General features: G+C 39.7%; 2 protein-coding genes across 2 annotated transcripts in view; both read right to left on the bottom strand.

The window, feature by feature from the left end:
* ralgps2 (Ral GEF with PH domain and SH3 binding motif 2) overlaps positions 1 to 20,409 on the bottom strand; it is a 70,529-nt gene extending 50,120 nt beyond the window's left edge. Inside the window, exon 1 of the mRNA XM_085347251.1 lies at positions 20,198 to 20,409. The gene's annotated coding sequence lies outside the window, so the exon portion shown is untranslated. The remainder of the gene's footprint in view (positions 1 to 20,197) is intronic.
* Positions 20,410 to 21,225: 816 nt separating this feature from the next.
* Positions 21,226 to 22,813, bottom strand: coa7 (cytochrome c oxidase assembly factor 7). The gene is made up of 3 exons (XM_085348373.1): positions 22,453 to 22,813; positions 22,211 to 22,351; positions 21,226 to 21,731 (listed from the first exon to the last, which is right to left on the bottom strand). The coding sequence occupies exons 1-3, from the start codon at positions 22,556 to 22,558 to the stop codon at positions 21,286 to 21,288; spliced, it is 693 nt and encodes a 230-aa protein (XP_085204499.1). The 5' UTR covers positions 22,559 to 22,813; the 3' UTR covers positions 21,226 to 21,285.
* Positions 22,814 to 22,847: the final 34 nt, after the last annotated feature.

Genomic DNA, 22,847 nt, shown 5'->3' with positions numbered 1-22,847 from the left:
TACCATATGAAAAGAAAACGTTCCGAGTGGGTAAATCTGTAGATGAAACACTTCACTGCACATTCAAATTTTAAGATATAAAAACGCAGGACCTACTACCTGTATTTTTTAAGTCACTCAAATAATCTAAACATTAAAAAGAAGCTATAAAAAGCAGCATAGAATAGAATAATCCTTTAATTGTCCCACAAGGGGAAATTTGGTATAATATGGTATTAACAACAGGGCAAATTATACAAAAGCAAATGTGCTTTGACAAATAACAGAGTAACATAACAATTACTCAAAATTACAGCAGCACTTAGCAATGGAAGTTATATAAATTATTACATGAAATGGCTCTATATGGCTGAGTTCTTGCTGCAGTATAGTTTTAAAATATTATAATATCTTGTCAGCCTCACTCCTCAAAAACCCATATCCTCATAAACTCCTATTGCAGACCATCTGCAGCCAAGCACACACATCAAGTGCAAACCATGTCTTCCGTCTTGCCTCCAGACTTCTTACATGACTGTATTTCCTGTTCACTACTGCTTTACAGAAACAGAGAAAGTGTTACTTTTAATTTTGCTCATGCATTATGTGAAGCTTGCTAATCACCAGAGAGCTTGTTGGTAGCATTTCATTTAATGCGATGCCATGGAAGACTGAGTCAAGGTTGTTCTCGCTTTCTCTGGGCTCTCATCAAGCCTCCTAGGGGACAGCAGGACAGTATTGATCTGGAGCTAAGAGAAGCCCGGACGATCTCTATCTCTCTCTCTCACTCACACACACGCACTACAGCAGCGTGTCGCCATGGATCGATATACACCGCTTTCACTCAGCAGGTTGGCTGTATAAGCAGAAGTTGGTGACAATGCCTGCAGAGGGACAATAATGTCTGTGTGTGTTGTCGAGGGAACACGACTAACAGCCCCTTCACATGATCACTTAACATGCCAGTGATGTTCAGCCCTTCATGAAGGTCAATAACGGGACAGTGGTAACTCCATGGCAGTTTAGACCAGCAGAAGTGGATAAGGGAAAACATTTATAGGAACAGGAGGACCGAAACCAAAAACTGTCATAACACTACAATTACACTTTGATGTGAACATAAAAGCAATGTTCTCCATCCACTCAAATTTTAAACACCAGTCAGGGGTGCAGGGACTTTCTGCATTTTATGACACACACAGAGACACACACAGGCTATACTTTTGAGTAATTCCCCAGTTTGCTATTACAGCATGCGGTATTCCCGTTGCTCGGTCGATACAGTTTTTATTAAGTTCGCACAAGAGGAAGTGAGAAGATAATTCTATACCCCAAATACAGCCACTCTTCCAGACAAGACGCTCGCATGCATCTGATTTATTAGAGCAACATAATGCAAACAAAAAGAAAATAAGTTTAATGGTGCCGTATCATCTAACAAAAGCACGTTGGGTTTTTTTTGTTTTTTTCCTTCTTCAGAAAATCAATAGGCAATGAACCCAGTGACACCACAGATTTTCCAGACAGTGAATTAACAGCAATGTACCATCTACCATAGTGGGCCATCATTTTATGAGCATCTGGGTCTATTTGTGACGGGAAATTACTGTGATGTAGTGGAATGATAGACAGCCGAGGACAAAGAGGGTCTTAAAAAAAGTAGGACATGAAGCACAAAAAAAGTGATGATCAATTTTACACTTGTAAATACACCTGCACTTTTTCAAAACATTTAACTTTTAACCTTATTTGAGTCAAATCCCCCCCTCCAATCAGTGTGCAGTGTCTGAATTTTAAAAAAGGCCAATATAGCTTCATCAGCAACAACACAAAATGTGTATTTTATATCAGGTTTAAAAAAAAAAAAAAAAAAAAAAAAGGTATTCAAGACAACTGTCCATATAAAATTATTTCTGAATTATAATGAATATATCACAATATAAAGTAATTACCTTCTGTACGTACAATTAAATGCCTTCAACAAGTCTTTCAGTTGTCTAAACATTTTTATGGCCGTCAGCTGATCGTGTTTTTTGTTTTGGGAGGGAGGGGGCATACATGTCACACATCTAAACCCAATTCTAAGCCAGTGTTGATGTTTTTCTAAAAAAAAATAAATAAATAAATAATGTTTTAGATAAACTTTCCTCCCTTGCTCTTTCACCCCTGCTTGCTTGATCTCTACAGCTTTCAGGGGGATAATTAGAGCTCACGCTTTAAAGACAGGCTGTCTTCTGTCTTTTCTCATCGCACATCCCCCAGTGACACAGGCAGGCTCTGTAGGTACAATGCTCACAGACATAGATAACATCTATAGTTAACATTTTACAGTGACCTAGCTTTTACTTACAGCTATAAGCAACCTCTGAAATCATGAAATACTACAAAACCTCAGCTGCCAAAAGCAAATACAAGGCCCAACTGGTCTTTATAACTGTATCTGACTATCCATCAAATGAACTGAAGAGAGGATACAGTGCCAAGCTTGTGAGTAGCGGCATGTGGCAGGGCCTCAGAGCGGCAGGCTGTCACGTGTGGGCAGGGAAAGGGCCTACAGTTTGAGTGTATCTGTGTGTGTGTGTGCTGACTTCAGCCTGATTTGTGGCCCAAATGGGAGCAGGCAGGCTGCCCGGACCAAGTTCAACTCTGCTGCTGAGGCCTGGGTGACCTGAGCATGGTGACAGTTGAGTGGGGAAAGAAAGAAAGGGAAAAAAAAAAAAAAGTAGGAGAGGAAGCAGAGGAAGCGAGAAGCTGGCAGCAGTACTGTTGTCTGTGGTCATTCCCTGCATGGACTATTAAACAAGGAAAGGACATGGTAACAATATAGGGCAACAGAGCAGTCAGTCAGAGCAGTAATGCTTAGAGGAAACTGATATGATCTCTATGTCTTCCTCTATGAGTCTCTGAGGGCTGGCACAAGAGTGAAACCTCTTGTTGGACACCAAGTAAAGACACAATTGCTGAGTGAAATCGTTATATTATGCAGTATATATATTAAGCAACCTGTCACTGAACAGACTCCTCCGGTTGTTTATGGCCGTGTGCAGAGGATGCCCAGCATTGTCCATAATGTCCAGCTAATCACCACTTACTACTCTCATCAGTAACAACATGGATAAAAAAAGCAAAACAAAAAAAAGCACACTGATAGCTGTATGAACAAATTTTCTGTCAGTATGAAAGCCTCACAGGATAGACATTTATTATTGATCAATCAATCACACCTTAGTGACAGACCCCGGTGCATCACAATGAGCGGCATTCCACCACAGATTCTTGCTTAAGAACACGATGACACATCAGTGGGCTGAGCAGAGATGACGTGTGGGTGGTGGCAGTCTCAGAGCTGAATAAAATCATGTGGCTAATAAACTGCTTTTGCAGAAAGAAACCATCTGTCTGGAGCCAACATGTGGTGATAAGTTGGCTTGATCAACTTTGCCATCTGAACTGCATAATGCAGAGGCATTTTAGTGTCAGATCATCAAAAGACACTTTGGGGCTAAGGCGATATTTCATCGTGTGTGTAGAAGAAAAAAGATAATGCAGTCTCTTATATAAAGTCATAATCTATCAGTGTGTGGCAACTGGTTTGTGTAAATATGTAAACAAGAGACACATGAGCAGGGCCCAAACTCCAGCACAGCAAGCCACTGCATCTGTAATGTTGCACATGTAATTTTTGACCAAATTTTCAGAAGATAAGAAGTTGGATAATCACCTCTCCTATTTAAAAAAATAAAAATAAAAATAAAAATAAAAAGAAGGGAAGGGAAGCACAAATCCTTCATTCTCAAACTTGGGAGCTCTAAGGTTAAGATAAAATAAAGAGGCACTATAGATCATAGGATAGTGATCATTAGGCATTAGGGCTGGGCCATATCATACTAGGGCTGTTTGATATAACGATATATCAGATGACGATATAAAAACGTCTATCGTTTCCTATTATGCTATCGTTTGTTTTGTGATGTCGTAAAATAAACTGTTTACAGCAATATTTTTCATCGTTTTGACGGTCACCTTAGTGGCTATATTAACTTCTTAAAGTTCTCTCTTTCTCTTATACACTATGGGCAGACAAGTGCCTGTTTTTACCGGTTTTCGTTTGCAACAATGATGGTAAAACCATCGCGTGGCTCCGCTGTCCGCTTGTTTGTTTTCCACGTAAACCTTTCACAATAAAGCTCAAGATCCTGTTGAGACTTTTCAAAATAAAGTGAATCACATGAAAGAGTATGCAGAGAGTTTACGGATGAGAAGCAAAAAAAAAAAAAGCCATCAAGTGCTAAAAAATTAACCTTAGACTCAAACTTTGAGAGAAAATGGTGGCCGTTACAACTTGTGTCTAAAAATGTATAGTTTCATGTAGGGCTGCTCAATTAATCGAATTTTAATCTCGATTACGATCTGGGCTTTCAACGATCATTAAAAATGACTGAGCCGATTATTAGCACCTCCCTCGTGCTTTACTCTCCGTTGTGGCAAATCAAGCGCACCGCTCTGCATTTCGAACACGCGTCACAACAATTAAGAGGACCCGAGGGAAGCTCGGAAAGCTAAGCAGAAGTTATTTGGAGAGGAGAGTGACTGCCGTTGGTTGAAAAGAGGTAAAAAAAAAAAAAAACTTCAGTGGTGTGGAAACATTATGGGTTCACGGAGTCAGACGTGGATCAAGTAGACACAGTGTGTAAACTTTGCTACGGTGTAGTAGCTGCACCACAGAGCAACACTGCAAAGTTCACTAAACATAGATGTTTACATTTTTCATTTATGTTTTATATTGCAAACATTTGCACTGTTATCAGTATTTGCACTATCTTTAAAGTCATTATTCAATACATTGTTATTGTTAAATAAATATCGTCAAATAATCGAGATCTCAATTTCAGTGAAAATAATCGTGATTGTCATTTTTGCCATAATCGAGCAGCCCTAGTTTCATGCATCACTTAAAACACTGGAATCCAGGTAAAGGACGCCCAGCTGGAAAAACTAAACGCAAGTCGAGTTGCCCGAGATTCACAGAATTTACAGAAAATATTACATTTTTGTGATTTATATCGTTGTCAGGACGATAAATGTCTTATATGAGATTTTTGTCATATCGCACAGCCCTATATCATACCGTTCACAGTAATACTGGTTTAATGTTGGGCAACGGTAAGAGAATGAAATATCGCGATAGAATATGGGTAAAACGCGCATTTGCAGTGCCTTTGTTTTCATACGCATATGGTGGAAAAAGCACGGTGGTGACAGAGAACGAGAAGGGCGAAAGCGGATCGTTGAATGAAACAGATGAACCAGAATTGTTTTGTAAAAATGCTGCAACTTCAGTGGTGTGGAACTGGTTTAGCTTTAGTCCGTCAGATACACAACAAAACACTATTTTTGGTAGAGCATGCTAGCGGGCCGTTGTTATTACCGTGTTTTTTGGAAAATACACTTAAAATCAATCCTTTGATTTTTCTGAAAATCAACAGTGCCCCTTATAATCCCGTGTGCCTTATGCTTGGATTCTGGTTGTGTTTACTGACCTTGAAATGATTTTATGTGGTACACGGCGCTCGAAAATCTGCCAACTGTTTTAGTACGACTTTGCTATGATACGAACCCACACCGCTTGATGGATTGTCGGAGGATTACGGCTATCATAGGCAGGAGCCCCGCGGAGTGATACGTACTGTGCTTCAACATAATATTACCGTATTGTGTGTGTATAACCTCTTTTTAAGTTTTGTGAATATTCTACATGGTTATGCTGAGGATATGTTGGCCAGTTTCCACTGGAAATGCCTTTTGGTTAAACTGTCAGCAAGGAATTTGCATTTGCACTGTTACATTTTTATATAACTTCCATGCACAATGTTATATCGCCCTGCTCTATTAGGCATATGTTGTGCCCACAAGAAAAAGATTTTAACCACTGCAAAAAGCAGCTTCTATGCCATCAGACATGTTGTCAATCCTTTAAATTAAGGCACATCTGTGGGAATCTGGATCTGCATTTTCTTTTGTTTATAGTCCAGTAGCATAAAAGGACCCCCTTATCATCTTCTCAGACAGTTTCACACAGTTAAAAGGAAAAGAAAAAGTCTTGCTACCTCCACTTCAGGTCCCATGCTCTTTTAAAATGGCCTGAGCATTTTCTCAATGTGAAAGAAATGCTTGGTTTCCAAGTACCTGTTCAAAGTGGTACTGCACGAGTATTAGCCAACTTCTGTCAGATGATGCAAACAGGCTGAGGGCTGCTGACGTCGCCAATAAAGCAGAAGCAATGAGGAAAGTAGCAGTTTCAATAGTTTCCACTGACTTTTTCCTTATTCCCAGGTATTTTATTTGTATTGGTGGTTTGCAACACTAATCGTTTCATTTCCCCTTCACAAAGGTTGCTCTTCCCCTTGCTATCATTTAGGGCCAATGACGCATCATGTTGGAAACAAAAAAATAAAATTTCCGGAGATTGTTAATGCTAACCCTACTTCCGAACTGACTCAAGTTCACATTCAAAGAAGGTAATTGTAGATTACAATCATATTGAAAGGTGGACAAAAAATGCTTTGGAAACAATTACTTTAGAATGCAAGGTGTGACAGGTTTTTCTCTTGCCCCTTTTTCTGTTCTTTTTTTTTTTATTTTATCTTTATTAACCTCTTGAAGTTCTCATAAAGTCTTTGGTTCACAGTGTTATTGGGTAGCTTTGCTTTATCACTGTATTCTCTCTGTTGTTTGTTAATTGCCCCTTAGGGATAAATAAAGTCTTCTGATTCTGATTCTCTGTGTGTGGACATGAGGGAGCCTGAAGAACCTGCTGCATTAAGAGAAAAGAAGAACCATTTCAAATACAGGTAGGAACATATATTCTACTATTATAGACTGATTTCATGCCATTAATGTTTCTCAGTTGTTCCATGAAATGTAAAGCAACAGGCTGAAAGACTGGAGAAAGAATTCTAATCACATGATCAGAAATGAATCATTTACCTTCAGGTAGACAAGCTTTCAGTCCGGCCTGATGTGAGCACTAAATTTGAAACTACGAAAAGAAACCATCTCCTTCTCTTAGCATCTGTTTTGCCTATGCACAGCTTTAAATCAGTGCTGTAAATATGCCATCTGAAATTTTAGTCACAGGAGTTTAGTGTAGAGTTTTTTCCTCTCCCTCTCAGTCAATGGCTCCTTTCTGTTGTTGCTTTTTGTTTTTAAAAAAAAAAAAAAAAAAAAAGGCCCTAAAAGTTTACTTAACAAAAGAACAAAAACCTGCAAAAGGAACAAAACTTTAAGCTTTGTGGGCGCTTTACTGATGACAAAGCAAAGCTTACTGTGGCCGATCTTGAGAGCAAAACTGCTTGGCTTTTATTCTGATGAACAGATAAAAACCAGGGTAATAGTTCCTGCCTGAGTTTGAACGATTTCAGTCAAACTTTTTCCTAAAGGTCACCTGGTGTTCGAAACATTAAGTGAACTACTGTTAAACTGTAAGAAGAACTTGCAACCCAGATGCTGAATCTGATTGTGAGGATTTAATGATCAGTTTCAATCAAATCACACACAAATTCCCATCTTTACAACTTGTTAACCCAGTCTACGATGTTAGTATTAAATATGTGAACATATTTTCCTTCTTTAAGTTAAGAAATGACCACATATCAATGGTGGAGCAACAAAGAAATGGTCCATGCACAAAAATGAGACTCTGCCACATCTACACTGATGGTACCACAAAAAGAAAAACACAGCCTTTCCCAGGACTGGATACCGGGTGGGCCCTCACAGCTAAAAGACATTGCATGCTGCAACCTGACAAACCATACAATTATGTCAGCACAGGAATACGCACAAACTCCCACGGTGCTGGTACAACAAAACCTCCTTTTAGACATGCCAAACTCTATATCCCTGCACAGGAAGCTGGTCAGGAGGGGACACATCTCCAAACCATAAATGCAGAATCATAGTTGCATTTAAAGAACAGAAGAAAAAAAAAAAAAGAAAGAAAAAAAAAGGGGGGGGGGGGGGCGCACAAGATCTTAATGCTTCTCCATCAACAACTGTTATAATTTGAATCTAATTTGTGCACACGCTCCAACCATCAGCTTTTGGTGCCAGTTTTTTTTGGCACAAGTATGGCTTTATAAGGGACTGAAATTTTAAATTAATTAGAATTATCCATGACGGATAATAAGGATAAAACTATTCTTTTTCTGCATTACCTTTTTCAACATTGCTCTCATGTTGTCTTTTGCTTTTGTCTTTACAGCAATTACCAAGAAACACTAATACTATTTTTCTATTAATTTCAACAAATGCATATTTCAAAAGAAACCATTCAACAACAAACAAGCGCTGTATTTTTGGCCCCAAGCAAGCAGGCCTACCTCATAGCCAAACTTTAACCACAAAAAAAAAAAAAAAAGTGCCTTTATGAGGCAGGATGAGATCAAAGATCAAATCAGTGAGCTTTACTGAGAGCGTAAGAAGGATATTCTCCTTCAGTGTACTGTATAATCCACTAAATAAGACATTCCAAACAAACAGAAGATTTCAGCATCCCTGCAACAATGAGCTCATCTTCCTCCTACAACCCAGTCCTCTTTTAGTTGTTCCTTATCTGTTCAGACTATTGACACAAAAGAGCTGCTCCGAGCCAAAACTTAACGTCAGATTCAGCAGGCTTTTCGAAAACAAACACTCTGCAGGCTAGCTATTGTCAGAGTTACATCCTGTGTGTGCATAAGTCTGCAAAGCCAAGTATTCAGTATGACAAAAGAGGAAAGGGCTTTGGCTTTAAACACAGAACTTAAGTTTCAGTTTTTATCTACAATTCAAGTCACTTTGCTTAACTGAGCAAGACTGAGGTAACGGGCTTCCCATACAGATTAACACGTAGTCACACGGAGTGCTGCATGCATGATTTCCCCTTAACATGGCACTGCCCTATCTCCAGGGCATGATAAAACGAGTAATTACAACTTAAAAGCGCACAAAAAAAGGGAATGCTGCTGAGAGAGAGAGGCCGAGGGAGAAACTAACAAGTGTGCCTGTGAACACATACACAGCTGTTCGCTCTAAGTCACTAGGTCAGAGGTCACAGGGGAGACTAAAATATGACACCCACACACTGGCCAAGGGGGAGAAAAATGAGGCAGAGGATGAGAATAACCAGAAAAAGAAATAAATATCAAACTGAACCCATCCGAATTATCTGCAGAGACGGAGAGTCAAGCAGCAGAGGCAGATTTTTCCAAATCTGGTCATTGCTGTCTCTCATACTAATATGGAAAGTACTCTGTATTCCCATCTGATAGCAGCTATGAAAGATTGATTATTTTATCTTTTACTCACAAGACAGAACAATGCAGCGCTGTGCTTCTAGTTAGGGTGTGTGTTTGAAAGGGGAAAAGCAAGCCTGTATCAAATGGAAGAAGAGCAACAGCTGAGACTCGAAAAACAGCTGTATCTCTTCAGTCCCCTCCCCCCCTCCGTCCCCTCATCTCCGCTCTCCCTGAATGAGCCCCTCACACCACTTTTCTGATCCTCCTCTCTCTCTCTCTCTCACACAAACACAGAGAGAGGCATGGCCAGGGGCTAGCTGCACACACACAAATTATAATATGAAGTGCCTGAGTTACACCGGCACTGTTGGTTCGAGCCGCTGTTCTCTCAGAGGACAAGTACAGAGAGGATCCATGTGGTACTAAACATTCATCTATTGACTATAAATAGGAATGACATTGTTTCCAGCGGCAATGTCACCCTCCCCCTTCTCTTGTAAATCCTTACAACTCTCCCACCTTCATGTGAGTCCAGCTGTAGCACAAAAGGCATCCAAATAAACCTTCAAGTTAGCGTTTCACGTGGAAAACAGAATCAAACGCAGGCCTGTCCATCGAGGCAGCAACCGTTACCGTCATAAGAGCCAGTTGTGAGGGAAAGAAAAATCTGTATGCCTTGAAAGGATGGTGACGCATCTTATTACATATAAATGAGTCTGGCATTGCTCACAGGTGTAAATAATTACAAAACAGAACAATTGTGAAGGGGAGGAAAGCTGTATATAGGTTTGGGCCTTCTTTGAAACAGTACCATTCGGCACTTTTTCAGACAAAAGTTATTCTTTTAGTAAGGCAAATTTTGAAAATTACAGTCTAATTCAAGTCTACTTTGATAATACATGACATACAGCAGCCTTGGGGTGTTTAAAATAGTAAAAAGCAAATAAAATAGGCTAATTTCAAGTCCAGCTGTAGATCAAGCATCGCAGCAAATCATCATGTTTGGACCCATAAATTCTCAATTTTCCTTTCTTTTGATTTTGATCAATTTTGTAAATCCTGGTCTATGATAAATGATTATCTAGAGGATGTTCACTGGCTTGTGAGTGCCAAGTCGTTAGCCAATGGGGATGTGTGTTTCACAATTAGACCTGCCCCGTTTCTCAGCACATCTCACTCCAAAACCCTGAGATGGTGATGGCGAAAATCCTTTCCTGGAGGCTTCACAGTAGCAACATCCATCTTTTATATCGTCTATGGCTGTGAAGCATATGTAGTTGAAGAGATTTTTTTTTTTTTTTTAAAAAGGAAGAAAGAAAATAAACTTTCTTATGTTCATATTTGTCTATTCTATCCATTTGTGTCAAATAAACTCCTTGTGACATTAAGGTTTACCATTTTGTCAGTTTGCCTTTTAGAAAGTATTCAAGTTTATCACTTTAGATATTAAGCACATTTCTTATTTAGTTAAATTCCACCATTTGCTCTCAGAGTGGAAATGTTAGATGTTTTCATAAAAACCTAAATAAAAAAATAAAAAAATAAACAAAAAATCCATTAATCTCAACACCTGCAATAATTTCGCATGCATACAAAAAGGCTGCACAGAATGAATTAATACCCAGACTGACAGTTGGTGATGCAAGATGCGTAACTTCAGGCATGTGCAAGCAAGTCTGTGTGCAAGCCTAGACCCAACTAGTGGGAAACCTGACAAAGGCGACAGGAAAGAGATCATTCTCAGTACCACAAATCTAAATGGATTCTTTGAAATGATAGAGAAACACATCTGCCTGGGATATGAATCATCTCTACTCATTTATCAAAGAGGTGCTGGAGAGTTAAAAAGGAAAAAAGAAAATAACAGGTGGGGAGGATACAGCACCTTATTTTCATAGTGTGCTTGAGGTCAAAAAGCCCACCTGCTGACTATCAGATGAGGAGGAAAGAGTAGAAGTGAAAACATTGGGAGCAGAATAAAGCGAAAGGAAGATGGAACAAAACACAGAGCTAGAATCGTGTTTGTCTGTATCTGATCTATTGTCTTTGGCCGGGTTCAAGACCAAGTTCACAAGTTTCCATGACATAGCTGTGGCTCAGCTCTCAGTTTTGCACCCAAAGCCAAAAACACTCAAGGTTCAGACAGATGGATGAGGCTCTGTTGTGAGACCACAAAGACTTGTCTTCAGCGCCGATACAGACCGGTGGATCAGGACAATATGCAGGGGGAAGTGGAAGGGTGAGGCATCTGTCTGTTTATGTTCAATACAGCCTAAGGGGTAGTACATCAGTCCTGTTTTTTTAATTTGGAGAACCAAACATCACAAGTCTGTTTGCACTCTTTATTCAAAAAGAAAACCCCCAGTATACATAATGAGCCAGTTTAGTGTGGAGTTTATAGCTGTGGGAATTTTAAAAGACAGTATAAACTAAATAAATACGTTTTATTATTACACACCATCAGCGGCAATACACTTTGCAAGCCACATACTTTCTACAAGTAGTTTAAACTAAAATCAGCGACCTCAATCTCAACTCCAATTGTGCCCACCATTCCCTTACCTTTGGTGGTTAAATTAATCCTCTAATAACAACATTATCTCGCTTTAAACACTGCTCAAGTGCATCCAGTTGGCCTGCCTGGTTTTGAATAATCGTTTTAAATTTTTGCGCATCTCCACGCAGCTCCTCTGAAATCCCTGCCATTATTGCCACAAAACCTTTCAGAATATCTTCAAAGATCTCTCACTTCCTCGTTTCTGAGCAGGAACACATGCCAATCCTCGTCCACTAACTCAGCAATTTTTCAACTAACATTCTGTCTTATTAAGATCGGACTCCTCAGGCTCAGCAAGCATTGCAAACCTGTTACTCTGCCCCGCCACCATCTTGACACTATGGTAGCTAATCCTATTTGTGAAACATGCCTATAATTAAAGTAATTCTGAATATTTTGTCCTACAGAATCATATTAACAGAAAACCCTGCTAATTGAAAGCTTTTGAAGAGCGAGATTATTTCCTTCAGGGTTACTCAAATGTAACCCAATTCCCAAATCATAAAATCACCAAAGAAATCTTCACATAATTATTTAAGCAGATCAGGGCTGCATTGCATTTCATTATGCATTTAGTCCTCCATTGTATTTTTTTTAGTTTGAATATTCAGGATATGCTACAACACAGAAGTTTTGAGAAAAAAAAAAACAAAAAAAACAAAAACAAAACTGTGGAAAAGCCTCATAACTCTTTTTCAAGTTAGCCTTTAAGACTAAGGCTTTTATTATAGGATGTCCCTGAACTCAGTTCAAGAGTTTATGACTCCAAATGCCTATAACCTGACACACCAACCCAGACCAACACCCATGAGTTTTGAAATAATGCTGGTCATGGAATAAAGAAGTGAAAAGGAAAATACAGCGGTGCATTTTTGCCTCTTCTCAATAGCTCAAAGTCACTTGCCGTTTAACATAATTTTGTGACTAACAAGCTGTTAAACTCCAACTAACACAAAACTCCATGTTTTTCCATTTTATCTGAAGTTTGATTATTTTTTGGCATTCAGAATGGATGATTTTTAGTGTAATACTGTCCACGATAATAGTACTATAAATATTTACACAGTACAAAAATGTCATATCACTGATATTGTGAGTGCAAGACCATGCGTTCATGTTCCCCAGTGCATGCAACAATGAAACAAGCCAAGGTGTGTCTCTGAGCCACAAGTCAGCCTGTGATGACGCATTAGTGCCTAAAAAGGGAGTGACTTCATCAACTTGCAACAAAGTATGATTTGCAAAAAAAAAAAAAAAAAATTAAAATAATTACTATTCCCACTTGAGTTGGAAACAAAAAAAAATGTGTTTTATCACTTAAGGCAAAATCACTATGAAGTACAACCAGGGCCTGAACTGGGAGATGCTAGGCGCTAATGATGTGCAACCCAAATGTAAACAAATGACTCAACTAAGAACCACTAGCTGCACTCACTTGCTGAGCTTTGTATGACAGGAAGAGCAAACAGTGGCTGGAAATTACTGATGCAGTTACATAGTGGAGGTGCAGGGCTTTAAGCAATTGGTTATTACAAGCTACCTTTGTTTTATGCTGCATGCACTAATACTGGAGCTGGTACTGGCACCCTGTTTCAATAGAATCACACTTCAAATTAGGAAGTGTGTCATCAGTGACAACAGCTCTCTGCAAAACACACTTGCTAATTTTGCTGACTACAAGCATCAATAAAATATTCTGTTTTTTTAAAACTGGCACAGTGTATACCCAGATTTTAAGGCTTGTCCTGCTAGTTTGGTATATGATGGACAACAACTATTGTACTAACAAAGTGTCTCAGGTGGCATTTGAACTCTGAATTTTTGTTCCTGTTCCTCCTATTTAGCTTATAGGAGCTAAAGCATTAATACATCCCTTAAATTTATGGAAGTAAATTCCCACAGATCAAGAGATAGACAAAAGGCACTGAAAACTTACCTCAAAAAGCAAAAGCCTGTCTGATTATTGATTCAACAGGTTGCACTTCAGATTTCTTATATTGTATTCCAACTGGCAACAGCTAACTGGAAATACTGAAAAAGGCAACATCTTCAAAACTTTAAGCTGATAATTCAACACCTACAGCACTTACTTTGATGATTTCAGCTTTAGGGTGACTTATTAAAAATACGATCAACATACTCAAAGCATAGCAAAAGAGAGATGAAAGCATTTCAGCTCAGTCCCATACTAGAATGGTTTATGAGAACTAATATTGGGCCATTATATTGCTAAATCAATAGTCTGTGCCTCAAGAAAGGCCAGAATGAGTCTACATCCACATATGCACCGGTATTTTACTCAACATTGCTTTTTCAATGCATTTTAGCCTTCATCCACATATAAACAGCATATAGGATTTAGTGAAAACTAAGCTTTTGGAAAACTCCTGCCAGGATAAAGACCTTTGGAAATGTGCACTTTTTTTAACATTTAAAAACAAACAAACAAACAAAACGTTGTACGTATGGATGTACCCTTAAATATCCATGCAGTGCAAGATGGCACAAACAAATAGGACGATCGTCAGTTTAACATATTCAACACTGAATGCTGTGTCACAGCTGCAGTGATGCAGCAATCACAACGGGCAAGTCTCGACACTCTGGTGAAAACTTCTTTTACTGCAAAAAACTAATAAAGAAAAAAAAAATTACCCGATTTCCTAAAAGCCCAAAGTTTAAAATGAGAGTTGTCTTTAATAATTTATTCCAGGTTACTTAAGAATATATAATCATTATAGTCAAGTAACGGGTTAAAAATATTAGTACTCAGCAGCACCATCAGTAAGACTCCAGCCGATTAGTAGAAGAGCTAAATTCAACTTTTTGTGGCCTGTTAAGTCTCATCTTCATAGCATAATATTTATTCATAGAAGGAAAAAGGATGAGCTTATTGTTTATTCAATTTCTAGCAATGTAAGGAGGCATACTGTAAGCAACAGTCAGCGTGCACCCCAGTGGACAAGCTATGGGATTTTTACATTACCAAGTGTCCACTTATGCCCTATGTTCTGTTTAAAACAAACAAACAGATAAATCTTCATATGATATACTCTGATACAGTTATATCTACGACAGACCGGTAAAATCAAAATCAATAAAATGAGTCACACTCAGCAACAATGGATGATAAGTGATAGACATGTTTACGAGCTTCATATTTAGAAAAGACATAAGCAAGCAGGAAGTGGAGGTGGTGAGGCAAGATAAATGAAAGTAATACAACATACAAGGTACTGCAAGTCTTGCTGCTTGATAACTGGAAGAATGAAATACAGGCTGACGAGGCAGAACTAAAATAGCGTCATGTCCACTCAAAACATGAAAGCATAGTGAAAGAGAAAGTGAGCAAAGTTACACAACTAAGAAGCAAGGCACTAGTAGTGTTGAGAGAGGGGTGGACACCAGCCTAGTCTTTCATGTGTTAGCCACTCCCATGAGTGGTTAAATCTCAAGGTCTCTAGCAGCTGCTCGGCCTATTGTACCGTGTGTTTAGCGGGGTGTGTATGTGAGAGATACAACCACCAGCCAGTTTCCGTTTCAATACTGCCTGTGTCCGCCGGCCCCCAGTGGCCTCTACTTCTCCTAAACAAGAGCTGTGATTACAGAGCAGGAACCACATGGCAAACACACTCATAACAATAAGAGACACTTTTACATGACTTCCTCAAAATTTGTTCGGTATACAGCAAAGGGAGAAAATATAGAGTCACGTTGCTCAATCCTACGCAGTGAAACACGGTGCCTGCCTCTGAGATTCTGCATGCATTATCCTCGTCTCTTATCTTCTTCTCGCGCTGTGATGTACGCAGGCAACTAGTCAGGCTCTAGCCAAGCTCATATCCACAACACCCACTTCATCAACTAACTGCCAGTAACATTCGAAACACCTCGTGCATAGAAAAGTTTATCAAAAACACAATATATTATTATCAGTGTTCCAAAACTCCTTGTCAAGCACAACGACCTGTTATATAACTCCCAGTAGTAGCACAGATCTTTGGTGGCTTTGTGGTAGGGCTGCTCAATTAATCGAATTTTAATCACGATTACGATCTGGGCTTTCAACGATCATTAAAAATGACTGAGCCGATTATTAGCCCCTCCCTCATTTATCCGCGACACCTTAAAGGCCGGTCCGTGAAAATATTGTCGGGCGCAAAAAAGGTTGGAGACCGCTGATTAAGAGGACCCGAGGGAAGCTCGGAAAGCTAAGCAGAAGTTATTTGGAGAGTTATTTGGAGAGTGACTGCCGTTGGTTGAAAAGAGAGTTTAAAAAAAAAAAAAACTTCAGTGGTGTTGCACACTATTTTATATTATTTTTTTAAAGTCATTGTTAACCCTTTAAAGCCGGTCAGAGCAGCACGCTCCGTTTTGCGTAACTATTTTTAAATCCCTGTAGAACCTGAACCGTGTAAGCTAGCGCAATAATTTGTTTTGCATATGAAACCGGAGGAGTTGTACTTACATCTGATGCCATCAGCTTGTCCTCGGTCACGGTTTCGTTCCACATATAGCTTTGCAAAAATTGCATAAAAAGCGCTTGCAGGAACAAAAACATAATATTCCAGAAACACGCTTTGCCGATCCATCAGCTGTTCGTAACACTTCCCACAGTGAAATGATGCACATGCTGTTTTCTTTGCAAATTTGCATCATAGGATTGTTTTTTGTTTTTCCTGCAGTATATAAAAATTGCTGTATCTCCAAAATAAAACTATGAAGACACTCAAAATAAATTTCCTGTTGTTGTAAACTATTTTTTGCAACTTTATTGTATTTAAAGTTTTGAGGGATAACCCTCTTAAATTTCTCCAAGTAGAAATATATGTAAACAAAACAAAAGCGATTTTCAATTTTTTTTGTAGTTTATTGCACTTTTTTGCAATTTATGTAATTACTATGGACTTAATGCATACATATTATTAAAATATGGGCTATAACAGTTGTATTGATGTATAGCAACTTGAAATGCTCCCACAAATGGCACTACAGCATGTAAAAAAAATAATATAAGCTCTGGTGGACTTGGTTCTATAGTAGGTCTTAAAGGGTTAAATAAATATCGTCAAATAATCGTGATCTCAATTTCAGTGAAAATAATCGTGATTATCATTTTTGCCATAATCGAGCAGCCCTACTTTGTGGCGTCTGCATGCAATGCAGAAAATGAACACGCACATAACCAAATTTGTACTTGCAGTGACGGTGCCAGGGCTGGGGAGGCATCAGAGGAAGAGTGTGACGACATGTGACTTCGCAGTTCCATCTGCGCTGAATGGATGTGCCAGACACACGCATAAAGTTACCCTGGCAACTGAGCAACAGCACTGGTTGGAGGTCAGAGAGAGAAAAGGAGAGATGCAGACCAAAACGCTCCTAGAATATGTAGAAGGAGCCCACAAACCGACTGCTTATTCATTTAGAAAGCTGCACTTTGCATTTTCTTACACAGACGCATGCAGGCTGCGTCTAGGAACGTTACACATAAACAGCAGCCAACGTGACGCAACGTAGAGCAGAGACACACAATCTGAGAAAGACCAGGGGTTACACTTGATGACGCAAAAGCTCTACAATGCTTATCCCTTTCTCCTGTAAACACACGGCTCCGATTCTGAGAGGGGAGTTTTATTTCACTCACACAGATGTAATCTCCGACTAATCACATTTGCAAGCCTTGGACGGAGCAGTTACGCTGCAGTGCTGAACAGATGGGCCCACGTAGATGAAGCATTTCTGGGATTAGCCTGGCCCAGACGGCGGAGGTGGCATGTAGAGTTACCAAGGGACAGTTTCTAAAAAAAATAGCTGGGGCTCAAATTACATTACAGAGAGTCACTGAATATCAGTGATTGTAAATGGAAGTGTATGTGATGATGTTAAAATCCTCAGTATAACTGATTTTCTCGCTCAGACTGTAAAGGCACTTTGTTTAAATTTTTGGAATACAGCTTGCTAATGCACAAGATTAAGTGGAATATATAAACTGAAACCAACATGATATTTTTGTATACAGACAGGAAGACACAAAGAATCAGATTGACCACTAAGAAAGAAAGAAAGACTCCCAATAATCATTAAATACAGCATTTGTAAATAGGGTTGCAGATGGGAGTTGTGTTCCTCTGGACTAATGCAAAGCTCCATGTAAGGTAGAATAGTAGAGCAACTGTATTTTATTGGATTACATTCCTAAGCCCTAGGGATGCACGGATTGTGAAATTCTGGACTGACACCAATGATTAAAACATTTCAGCCGTTAGGCTGTGCAGATACAGATTTTGTTAGTTTGCATTGTTTTTGTAATGATTCATTCTGACTTCTTGTGCCAAAGAAATTTATCTTTGTTATAAAATTAAATAAATAACTGTCAGGCCTTGATTACATTATCTTGGATCAATTCATTTAAATTTATTAAACTGGACCCCAGATACAAACAAAAGAAGAACACAAGCCACTGCCATCAGTGAATGTAATATCGGGGTGTTTGCTACATATATAAAAATTTTTTAAAAAGAAAAAAAAATATCTCCCCATCACAGAGAATTTGCCCTTCAACTAAAGGGAAAATCACCAGGTCTATAATAATAATAATAATAATAATAATATATTGGTTAGAAATATGTCAAGGTTTATGTTGAGTTTACTCAACATTAAAATACATTTAAGGTTTTCAAATGGTTAAAAGAAAAAACAAAAAAACAAAAACAAAACAAAACAGGAAATACTTAGATTGCTGTTAAGTAAGGTAACAGACTTTTTGCATACAAACTCATGCTCACACACATAGCCAGCTGCCCCCCACCCCCACTCCAAAAGGGCTGGTTTGAGCCATGAAAATCCCTTTTACTTATAGGCCGATGGCAGTCAAGACAAACACAATCCTACTAAGCCCAACATTTAAGAGGAGCTGACTAAATGATTCAGATGCACCCTTCAAACACACAAGACTACTGTCTTGAAGACTAAACTTTCACTGTTCTCAATGCTTCCCCTTTCTTTACTTTGAATTAAAATGAAGTTAAAAACCAAAAAGAATTCCAAGCAGTTTCTTTCTTTGACATTTGGAAGTCTGAGGATTTCTGGCATTTGGAAGGAAATAGTTTTCCAAATGCCAAAGTTTTCTCTTCCTTTAGGCTCAACATTAACTGTAAGTACTCAGTGACTATGGTCTTGGAACTGGCATGACTGCCACAGTAATACTACCCAATGGATAAAAAACCTTCTGCATATATTTAACTGTTACAAAGGGCTAAGGCAAACAGGACTGTCAGTCATTTCTCCATAATGCGACACTGCAGCACTGTAAAGGCATGCTAGTCATGTGCGTGAACCAGTAACCTCGGGGTCATATGTTAAGTGTTGGGAACAGCAGCCTCACACAGCCACACCAAATATCATATGGAACATTCCTTAGAGTCCTTTAAAACAGGGCGAGAGAGGCGAGCAACAGCAAAGGGTCACAGAGGACGCTCACAAAGACTGTGCTGCACAGGACTGAGCAGAGGGAGTGGAAGATAAGATGTAACTGCTTGATTTAAACCTCCTACCAACTGCACTTCCAAAATTTCCGATCAGTGAGGTTGAGAATCCCTGGTTGCCCCCTTTTCTCCAAATAACCTTCCTGTTCTTCTTTTGTGGTTATTCTTAAACTAAGACATGCTTTAGAAAAGACGAGATAGACGTTGCTTGTGCACTGTATTGTTTGTGGGTGAACCCACACCACACCCAAAGCACTCCCCAGAGGGGTGCTTTGCAGGGGGTTCACCGCCAATGAGCCATCCCGAGCAGAGAGCCTGCAGTGGCCCGTGGCTGCTAAGTAAGCTGTGCTGGTTTAGCAGCACAAACGGGTCGACATAAACTCCCTGCCCCGACACAGAAAGTCAGATACACTAATCGCTAATTACCTAGCTCCCCCCACTCTTCTCAAAGGTTTCCATGTGAATTAGCATGATGCATTTACTGTCAACTAGCTTGCACGTTGATCTATTGTTAGCCTCACATCAAACTCCTTGGTACTGCTTCTTGATGTGTGTATTTATGTGTGCGGTGGGGCGACCTGTACATTCACGTGAGTGGATGGGATAAGAATATAATAGCTAAAATACAATGCTGCACCCAGCTACAGAGTCTGCGTTACAAAAAAAAGACGACCAGCCTCACTCGCGCTTTGCTCCAGTATCTCCGCGTCCGCTCCTCGCGATGGATGCCGATTTACTTTGATAAGCAGCCTGCATTTTAAAACAAACACACCCAAACCGCTCGTCAAGCTTGCCGCTACGTTAGCTAGCTATCGCGACGGATGGGAAGGGATTTCTTTGCAATTGTGTCGCTAACGATGGCAAACTTTGTCCCGTCGTGTTCTGTAACTGTAACTCACCGAAGTGCGCCGTTTTGCTCTTTCTTCTTCTGGTATTCCAGCGGGCACATCAGCGGAAAGCAGGCTGCTAACCGTTTTTGTTAGGCTAACACTCCCGGACACGACGATGCGCCTCGCAACAGCTGTGTTCTGTTTTGAATGAGGGCTGAGGAGGAGAGGAGACGCCGCTAACGGGCGGAGCTTCCCGGGTGCACAGCGGGCCGATCTGCCCTTTATCCTCTGCAGTAGCTCGTAATGTACGGAGACCTTTTGCTACTGTTTATATCATCCGCAGGTTGTCAATGCACTGCCAGTTAAAGGCTTGGCAGATGGGATTCGCACAGCCCGCCCTCTATTGTAGTGCCGGACTTCTGTTTGAAGGGCTGGTTGGCTTCAAAAGGGCTAAAAGTTCATGGGTTCTCCTCTGACTCCCTCTTGTGGACAAGACACCATTGTGCTTTTCAAAATTGTTGAGAAGACTATTTTTTCACCCTAGTTATAGTGTTTGTGTCCCCACAGTGGAAATGGCGCATTTTATGCGATACAACTGGAGTTAGTGATGACTTCTCAGCAGTTTTCACACTTTGTGATGGCATCTGGGCAGGTTGAATTAGACCCTTTAGTGGGGCAGTTTTGGCCCAGGCCACATGTTTCACGTCTCTGCTTAGTATAGTATAAGCTTAATATAAAATCTCCAAAGCAGCACTAAAACTAGGTGTGAAATAACAAAAAAAAATTAGACTTTTGGGGAAAAGGAAAACTAATTGAAATGATATTAATGATATAACTAAAATAAAGTGATCTAAACCTTTTTTATCTGATGGGTATATTTGTTTCAAACTGTATAGGCTCATGTGTAGTCATTTATACACCACAAATCACAGAAACATGGGGGAAAAAAAATCAACACTTGCACAGAAATGAGATGAATGTACCATTTTTTATTTTTTTTTGCAAATGTTTTGAATGTATTGATGCACTTAATCATGTTTTTAAAAATAATAGACATTATCTTCAATCTTTGAACCCTGTGAACGAGGTGGGTTTATTCAAACAAACTATCTAACAAATAATCTAAACCAAAACAACGATAATTCAACAAAAGTGTGCTACTCCCCAAACTTAAGCTGCCTTTCCTTTTCTATACCATGCAGCTCCCTCGCTCGATTTTTCAGCTCCTCTGCTTTCTTTTCATCCTTTTCTGTACCATCCCCAAGTCTGTACATGCGACTTGCATTGGCACAGCCCCACACGTGTCCCAGCTCACAAGCCCTGTTAGCGTATTTTAGAGCGAGAGCCATATCTGATGCCAGCCCTTTGGAATTGCCCTCAATGAACAAAGCGCTGAGGTTAAAGCAGGAAGGAGCGAATCCACCTGCGCAGGCCTTCTCATAGTACTGCCGAGCTGCTTTCAGGTCAGGTCCTCCTTCCATAGCTTGTCCGTCATGGGCTAAAAGACCAACATTATGGCAAGCGTCTACAGACTTCTTTCCTCCAGAATTGCAGGAGTGCAGAAAACAAGAGTAGGCTGCTTTTAGACACTGGGTGACTCCACCTGGTGGAGAAAAAAAAAAGATTAGGGGACTGACTTAGAATTTTGTAATGGCATTACTTAAGTAGAAGTAACCTTAGAGGTCATTCATGCTAGCAACAAGCTGCAAAATGTATCAAAGGATCAAAATTACAAGTAGTACTTAAATGACTGGTGATAATATGTGCACTATATTATGCACAGTTGCTTCAATAAGTCATCGCTTCAGAAGCTTATCCTGGAAACTTTTCAGCTTTTACAGTTGTGCTGACACAAAATACTGTGACAGCTAAAGGAACCACGGACCAGTTAGGCTTACTGGTTGCCCTTTCATGAGCTTTTCTTATAAAATCTTAATTTGAATAAAATAAAATGGCACAATATTTCGATTTCACATTGAAATGTAGTAGGGTAGATATAAAAGTCTAACAGAAACTCAAAGCCTTCAGTATAGTGTTTAGTATTTAACACTTCAGAAAAGATAAATGAGGTTAAATATCCACCTTTGCCGGTGACGTGGTAAGCACCGAGTTTATAGCAGCTCTCTCCATGCCCATGCGTCTCACAGTTATGTTTGAGCACTTGTGCTGCAGAATCGTAGTTCTTCTTGACCCCTTCCAAGTAGTCAGCGAGCCTTTGGCACCCTAAAAGCATGAAACAGGGGGCAAAGAGTGAGGAAAACAGAACTGCATAACTACCATGTGTTTCAGCACCACCGATCTGTGAACAGCTCAGAAACTTCTACCTTCAGGATCTTTCTCATTGTAGCACTGAAAGCTGTACTCCACGCCTAAATTATCCAAAAACTGCTTCACTTCCTTCTCGTCTTCAAAATTTATAAGTCCAGCCATTTCTCCGCTTTACTTGAACTAGTTTCACCTCTGCAACAATCACATGTGCTCAGCTCCTCACGGCGTCCACCGCTGCTGCTTGACCTTGATGACTGACTTTGATATGCGATGCTGAAAAAGTTCTTCCCAAAACGCAAAGGTCTGTCTGGATGCTTGCCGCTATATGTGAAGTCATTATATGAGCAAAGTGTGCTTGATGGTATAATAGTGTCCCTTTGAAAAGCAGATGGACGCGGTCACGTTTGTCTTCGGCTGTTCGCTTCCTGGTTTTGTAACCCTTCCTTGCGGG

The sequence above is a fragment of the Diplotaxodon limnothrissa genome, linkage group LG23 (assembly GCF_057381915.1).
Source record: "Diplotaxodon limnothrissa isolate DT_005_m linkage group LG23, D_limnothrissa_male_GT1.1, whole genome shotgun sequence".
NCBI lineage: Eukaryota > Metazoa > Chordata > Actinopteri > Cichliformes > Cichlidae > Diplotaxodon > Diplotaxodon limnothrissa.
This window is presented reverse-complemented; position numbering and strand designations above follow the sequence as displayed.

Coding starts and splice junctions, on each gene's coding strand:
- coa7 (XM_085348373.1), bottom strand. CDS start 22,558: ATGGCTGGACTTATAAATTTTGAAGACGAGAAGGAAGTGAAGCAGTTT. Junction 22,352..22,452: donor CAATGAGAAAGATCCTGAAG/GTAGAAGTTTCT, acceptor TCATGCTTTTAG/GGTGCCAAAGGCTCGCTGAC. Junction 21,732..22,210: donor TTACCACGTCACCGGCAAAG/GTGGATATTTAA, acceptor TTTCTCCACCAG/GTGGAGTCACCCAGTGTCTA.